The sequence below is a fragment of the Dipodomys spectabilis genome, unplaced genomic scaffold, assembly GCF_019054845.1.
Source record: "Dipodomys spectabilis isolate Male_0828 unplaced genomic scaffold, ASM1905484v1 ptg000163l, whole genome shotgun sequence".
Taxonomy (NCBI): Eukaryota; Metazoa; Chordata; class Mammalia; order Rodentia; family Heteromyidae; genus Dipodomys; species Dipodomys spectabilis.
In genome coordinates this window covers 12,883,204-12,890,657 of record NW_024870840.1, presented here as the reverse complement: position 1 = coordinate 12,890,657, position 7,454 = coordinate 12,883,204, and the positions used below count along the sequence as shown (strand labels likewise).

Below are 7,454 nucleotides of genomic sequence, written 5' to 3'. Positions count from 1 at the left end.
TCCTTGGGCTGGGAATATGGTTTAGTGGTAGAATGCCTGCCTAGCATGCATGAAGGAAGGTCTCTGTCCGATTCCTCAGTATCACATAAACAGAAAAAGCCAGAAATGGCACTGTGGCTCAAGTGGTAGAATGCTGGCCTTGAGCAAAAAGAAGCTCAGAACAATGCCCTGGAAGTTCAAGCCCTAGGACTTGCAAAAACAAAAACAAAAAGTGATTTATCCCAGCCCAATTTTCCAAGTGAGTACTACCTCAAAACTTAATTTTTTATTCTTCATAACATCTTAGTTTCTCTGAAGAATGTTGCAATTCAATTTATGAAAACCATAAGATTGGGCTGGGAAGGTGGCTCAGTGGTAGAGCGCTTGCCTTGCATGCATGAGGCCCTGGGTTTGATTCCTCAGCACCACATAAGCAGAAAAAATAAAAAAGCTGGAAGTGGCACTGTGGCTCAAGTGGTAGAGCGCTAGCCTTGAGCTGAAGAGCTGAGGGACAGTGCCCAGGCCCAGAGTTCAGGCCCCACGACTGGACCCCCCCCCCCAAAAAAAAAGAAAAAAGAAAACCATAAGATAGGCCAGCCCTATCAATTTCCTTTCCCTTTCTTTTTCTTCCCTTTGGTTGGCCGTGGGGCTTGAACTCTGGGCCTGGGCGCTGAACCCTGAGCTCTTCAGTTCAATGAGAGTGCTTGACCACTTGAGCCACAGCACCACTTCTGGTTTTCTGGTGGTTTATTGGAGATAATAGTCTCACAGACTTTCCTGCCTGGGCTGGCTGCGAACTGTGATCCTCAGATCTCAGCCTCCTGCGTAGCTAGGTGGCATGAGCCACCAGGGTCCAGTCCTATCACTTTTCTTATTAGCTCAAGGTAAGGAAGGCTTCCTGACTTCTGCACACAAAATATGTTCAGGTCAAAGGCAGAAGGTTCCATTTTTAGGGCAGGATTATTTTCTTTGGTTGTTCTCTCTCTGTGTGTGTCTCTGTGTCCTTGTGTCTGTCTCCATACCTGTCTCTCTGTCTCTCTCCGTACTGTTCCTAAAAAAAAAATGTACTCACTGCTTCCTGATTTTTGAGTGAATTGAGAAAGCTGCCACAGGTTGCAGAAAGATGCCAATCAGCTTCATTTCTGGGAACTGGCTCACACCTTTGGATAGGTTGAAAGCCAGTTTTTCATCCCTGAGTCAGACAATTTCTTTCTAGGTGTGCCCATGGGTAGAGACTCTCATGGCTTGGCCAAATGGCTCAGATATCTGCTGCAAATAAAACTACTAAGGCATCCTGTGATTGTGGATTTCAGGTAAATTACAACTACTTTCTTAGCATAAGTGTGTTCCTAATATTGCATGGGAAATACTTATGCTCAAAGTGTACACTATTTTTCTGAAATTCAAATTGAACTGGTTATTCTGACTTTCCTGCCTGGGCTGGCTTCAAATCGTGATCCTCATGTCTCAGCTCCTGAGTAGCTAGAATTCTAGAGCCCCTGGCACTTGGTAATTAGTTAATTTCTCAGTACTCTACACCAAGCACCCTACCAGATACCAGACACTGAGTCAGTCAGACCTTTGGAAAGAAAGGTGGGGTGGGAAGGTGGCTCAGTGGTAGAGCGCTTGCCTTGCATGCATGAGGCCCTGGGTTCGATTCCTCAGCACCACATATGCAAAAAGAGAAAAGCCGGAAGTGGCGCTGTGGCTCAAGTGGTAGAGCGCTAGCCTTGAGCTGAAGAGCTGAGGGACAGCGCCCAGGCCCAGAGTTCAGACCCCACGGCTGGACCCCCCGCCCCCCCAAAAAAAGAAAGAAATGAAGCTTGGTTGTGTCATATGAGGCAAATACGATTGAGAGGGTCTAGGAGAAAGGGAAGTTCTACAGAGCTTAGTGCAAAACACGATTTCTCAGTTAGTGAAAGAAAAAGGGTTGTTTTTTTTTTGTTGTTTGGGTTTTTTTTAACTGTATTTTTTTGTCTTTTCTTTTTTGGTACTGGGGATCGAACCCAGGACGTCGCACTTGCTAGGCAAGCGCTTTGCCACTGAGCTACATCCCAGCCCGTGTGCCATCCTATGCACAGAAATATTGAGGGTATCACAGTGGGACTGCCTAGCTACAGGGGCGGGTCCTCTCTGGGTATTCTGTCCAATCCGGTGCCTGGGTCCTAGCCCGGTCTTTCTACAACTCTTCCCCCCGCCCTCCCCTCCCCGCCAGCCTACTACGCATGCGTATACGCTAAGGTCCGCGCCCGTCCTTGCCCCGCCGCCCTGCAGGTGGCGCTGGCGACCACGCCGCCGCCGCCGCCGCCGCCGCCTCTCCCGGGCCAAGCCAGGCGGTGCCGGCCGCCTTGCGGTCCCAGGTCCGCCTCCGCCGCGCCGAGGGCGTGGGCTGCCGCCGGCTCCCGGAAGCGGCGGCCGCGGCGCGGAGCCGAGCGGGCGGCGGCCCCCCGGGAGCGGCAATGCGCGGCCGCGGGAGGCTGTGAGCGCAGCGCGGCGGGCCGGCCGGGCCCCCCCAGCCGGCGAATGGCGGCTCGTTGAGGCGGCGGCGGCGGGCGCGGCGGGCGCGGCGCGGCGGCTCCGGGGTGATGCTGCTGAAGCTGCTGCAGAGACAGACCTACACCTGCCTGTCCCACAGGTATGGGCTCTACGTCTGCTTCGTGGGCGTCGTGGTCACCATCGTGTCCGCCTTCCAGTTCGGAGAGGTGAGTGGCGGGAGCCCGAGCCCCGCCGGCGACGCCGCGCCCCGGGCCCCGGCCCCCGGCCCGGCCCGCGTCCCCGCCGCGCCCCGGGGCCCCCGCGCCGCGTCCCCGCCGCGCCCCGCCGCGCCCCGGGGGCCCCCGCGCCGCGTCCCCGCCGCGCCCCGGGGGCCCCCGCGCCGCGTCCCCGCCGCGCCCCCCCCCCCGCGTCCACCTCCCCTCCCCCCCGATTCATGGCGGAGGGGTGCTGGCTTGTCATTTCGGGGATCCGATGCCACCCTGGCGCCCCCCATCCCGGCCCTGGATCTAGACTGTGGTTTTCTCCTCTCTCGGCGGCTGCTTGTCCCCCGGCGGCGGCGCGCTCCTGCTGTCTGTCCAGGCGTTTCTCTCCTCCGGGGCCACCCTGCTAATCTCGTCACCACCTTGCAAGCACCTGATCTTAATCTCTTCTCCTAGCTTCAAACTTCTGTGCCGCAGCTATCCGGATGCGTTTCTTTTTGGGGGGGGGTGTCCTGTGAATTTGAATGGGGAAAGTGAGCTGCCCCCCCCCCCCTTCAAAGGATTTAATGTTGAAAGGTTCCTTGCGCAGTTTTGGACTGCCCGGGGTTGGTCGGTTAGCACGTGGAGGCCCTGTGCAGGTGTGCGCACTCCGGCGGGAAAGGTCGCCCCGCCGGCCCCAAGGCGTTTCTTCCTGCCTGGAAATCCAGGAGGGCCCCTGGTCAGGTGACCAGGACTGGGTAAAACTTATCTTGGACTCCAGCCCCAGACCTCCTTGGGTCATGGGATTTGCTAATAATTTAGATCACCCAAGCTAGGCCTTTCTTGATCTGTCTTTTAGTTAATGTGCCCATAATGCAGCTCAGGTAATACGTTTGGGAACAGCCGGGAGAAATGGATTTTGTGCTCCTTGGAATAAACTTCAACACTGATATTATTGGAAGCCTAATACAGTAGTCAATCCCCCCCCTCCCCCATCCTAGAGCTTTAACTCAGGGCCTGGGCACTGTCCTTGAGCCTTTTCACTCAAGGCTGGTGCTTTACCAGTTGAGCCACAGCTTCACTTCTGGCTTCTAGGTGGTTCCCTGGAAAGGACTCTCATGGACTTGGCCTGCGTGAGCTGGCATCGAACTGCCATCCTCAGATCTTGCCCTCTAGAATAGCTAGGATTACAGGTGTGGAAACCACCAAAGCCCTGTTTAGTAATACTCATCTTCAAGGGCACACAGACTTTCAGCAGATGAGAACTGGAAGAGTCTGTGTGTGATTTTAGCCAGAGGGAGAAATGCTGTACTTGCAAGTGATTTGAAATCTGCCTTCTCATTTTTTTTTTTTTTTGTCGGTCATGGGCTGAACTCTGGGCCTGGGCGCTGTCCCTCAGCTCTTCAGCTCAAGGCTAGCGCTCTACCACTTGAGCCACAGCGCCACTTCTGGCTTTTTTCTTTTTGCTTATGTGGTGCTGAGGAATCGAACCCAGGGCCTCATGCATCAGAGGCAAGCGCTCTACCACTGAGCCAACTTCCCAGCCCCTACCTTCTCGTTTTTTATAATTTTCTACCAATACATTGTGCAACGAACAGAATAATTTTTAGAAAGGCTGTACACAGTCCACATGTTTATGAAGTCTCTACCTACTTTGTACTTGTGGATGATAAGCTCAATAGGAGGAGTTAGCTGATAAATCACCCACACCGTGGCCCAAGCACAGTGCCAGGTACTGCCAGAGTGTGCACTCTAGGTGTTGAATGATGGCTGAATCGTCTGGCATGTTCCCAAGGGGGCACTTTTAGTAGTTCTAAGGACTGAAAAAAATAAGTCGCATAGGTCACGGTGAGAAAGATCCAGATTTAGAAGTGTGCAATCTGTGTAAACATCACAACCCCCTGCAACCTGGGACCAGGCAGTAAGGGACATGTATGGTGGAATAGAGGTTTGGGGCACCAGGGCAACCTGTAGCCCTCTCCAGCTTCCACCAGTGCCCAAGGGCCTTTTTACCAGGTATTTATGGAGTAGGGTAGAGTGGCTTAGTGCAGGAAGTCTGGTATCAATATTCTTGAAGTCACCACCACCCATCTTGTGATACAAGCTTATTCAAGAGATAAATGAGTTCCTTATCTTAGGAATTAGAGTTTAGAGGTGGAAGGACTTACTATTTGCATAGGCTTTTATCCATCTCCACTCCTCCCCCCCCCCCAAGCTTCCAGAAAATTTGGAGTGGAATTAGCCTACACCCAGGATAGAAATCTGAAATCCTGTCAAGCCTGGACTGATTGATATTTTTCAGGAAACTCTCTGTGTTCTGAGAGTTCATGTTGAAAGAAGGCCTTCCGGATTTTTTTTTTTTTTTTCTTTTTTGCTTATGTGGTGCTGAGGAATTGAACCCAGGGCCTCAGGCATGCAAGGCAAGCGCTCTACCACTGAGCCAACTTCCCAGCTCTTTTTTTAATTTTTTGGGTCTGGTTGTGGGGCCTGAACTCTGGGCCTGGGCACTGTCCCTCAGCTTTTCAGCTCCAGGCTAGTACTCTACCACTTGAGCCACAGCGCCACTTCCAGCTTTTTTCTTTTTGCTTATGTGGTGCTGAGGAATCGAACCCAGGGCCTCAGGCATGCAAGGCAAGCGCTCTACCACTGAGCCACCCAATCTTCCAATCTCTGCTGGCGATTCAACAGCTAATACTCTACTTATTACTTTACTCTCTGCAGTTCTCTTTTCCCCCCTCCCTCTTGTTACAACTTAATGTATCTATACACAGTTAAGTGCCCAGTTGCTATTGAATTACTTGTTTTTTGTGAGATGGTCATGAGGCAGACAGTCTTGAACCCTACATTCTTCTGTAGTACCCCTCGAAGTGCTGGAACTCACCACACCACCACACCAGGCTGTGTGGTGTCCTGGTGTCTTAATCATCCCAGGCTGCCCTCTGTCTGATCTTAGAAAGGATACTTAATCTCTCTAAGCTTCCTCATCTCTAAAGTAAATGCAGAAATACTTTCCCTGTAGGATTGGTGGGATTAAGATCGGTGAGAAAAGTATCTCTTATCTCCACACAATTTGTGACAATAATGGACTCTCATTAAACAGTAATTGCTGCTGCTGGAATTCATTAGTATCTTACATCCTTAATTTGGGAGGCACGGCTCCCTCACGCCTGTAATCCTAGCTATACTAGAGGCTGACACGTGAGGATCATGGTTCCAGTCAGCCCAGGATATAGAAGAGGTATTGATTCCTATATTCCTTTTGTTTTGTTCTTGAACTTAGATTCTGGGCACTATCCCTGAACTTTTTTTTTTTTTTTTGCCACACTTCTACTTTGTTAGTTATTAGAGATAGGAATCTCACAGACTTTCTTGCTGGGGCTGACTTTGAACTGCGCTTCTCAACGCTCAGCTTCCAGAGTAGCAAGGATTACAGGTGTGAGCCACCACTTCCTGACTGGTTGCTGTTTTAAGAATATACTCATCCAGTGCTGGGAATGTGGCTTAGTGGGTAGAGTGTTTGCCTAGCATGCATGAAGCCCTGCGTTTGATTTCTTAATATTATATAAAGGGAAAAAGCTGGAAGTAGCACTGTGGCTTAAGAGGTAGAGCACTAACCTTGAGCAAAAGAAGCTCAGGGACAGTGCCCAGTCCTGAGTTCAAGCCCCAGGACTGGCAAAAAGAAAAAAACTAAAAAATAGAATGTACTCATTCAGGCTAGCAATATGGCTTAGTGGTAGAGTGCTTGTCTAACTTACATGAAGCCCTGGGTTCGATTCCTCAGTACCACATAAATAGAAAAAGTTGGAAGTGGCACTGTGGCTGAAGTGCTAGAGTGCTAGCCTTGAGCTCAAGGACAGTGCCCAGGCCCTGAGTTCAAGTCCCAAGACTGGCAAAAAGAAAAAGAAAAAATATATATATATCCAAATTTTGGGAAAGTAATTGTAATTGAAGGAAGGAAATACAAAGGCAATGAGTCTCCCCCCTTCAGCTGAATCAGGTACTTTCTAGGAGAGCCTGGGGAGCTCTTATCAGCCAGCTCTAGCGCTGGATGCAGAAGTGACTTTTCTCAGAAAGGGGTGTAATGGTCGGTAGGAGAGGGTGACGGGAGGAGCTTGTGGGTGGTAAGCTAACTGACCTGGGTGAGTCAGAGGGCCCTGAGAGTCTCAGTTTCCTCACATGGAAAGGAAGGTGTCAGATTCGCTATGCCCTTAAGATTATTTTTAGCTTACCCTCTATTTAATTAGTATTGTATGTATCAGGGCTGGCCTAATTCGGTTGAACTATAACTAAAACTATAACTAATAACTGAAACTTCTGGAACTACCACAGTATATACATCAGTATTTTTTTCCCACAGTGAAATACATAAATATTTCCCTGTGAAGGAAATGTAAACTATCTATAACGTTATGCCTGTTGAGGTCAATGAGTTCAAATCAGATCAAGCTTTGCTGCCAAATAAGATACATAACTGTCTTTGATGTTTGGAGCTTCCCCTCCCCCCCCCCAGTATTGTGAATACAGGATTGTAGATGTGTGTGTGAACTCTATAGCCCTGCCTTATGAGACCTAAGCTGTAAACAAATACCTCCAAAATAACTTACATAAGAAGCTGGATAGGAAGGAGTAGATGGGATCTATTCCTAGCAGATGGTAGTTTTTCCCTGGCTTCTCGCCTTGCTTGCCTATTTTCTCTTGCTATATTTAAAATTTTTCATTTTTAAAATATTATTAAAGTGAAATATGCAGAGGATTACAGTTATATAAGCCAGGTGATGAGTGCATTTCTTTTTGGACAGT

At 49.9% G+C, this 7,454-nt stretch overlaps 1 protein-coding gene across 2 annotated transcripts in view; it reads left to right on the top strand.

Moving 5' to 3' along the window:
* The first annotated feature begins 2,476 nt into the window (after positions 1 to 2,476).
* Positions 2,477 to 7,454, top strand: part of Gnptab (N-acetylglucosamine-1-phosphate transferase subunits alpha and beta) — a 68,663-nt gene continuing 63,685 nt past the window's right edge. Inside the window, exon 1 of one of the 2 annotated variants that reach the window (XM_042693062.1) lies at positions 2,477 to 2,681. In XM_042693062.1, the coding sequence (XP_042548996.1) occupies positions 2,565 to 2,681 (117 nt within the window). In that variant the 5' untranslated portion in view covers positions 2,477 to 2,564. The remainder of the gene's footprint in view (positions 2,682 to 7,454) is intronic. The other variant, XM_042693063.1, reaches the window with a different exon arrangement.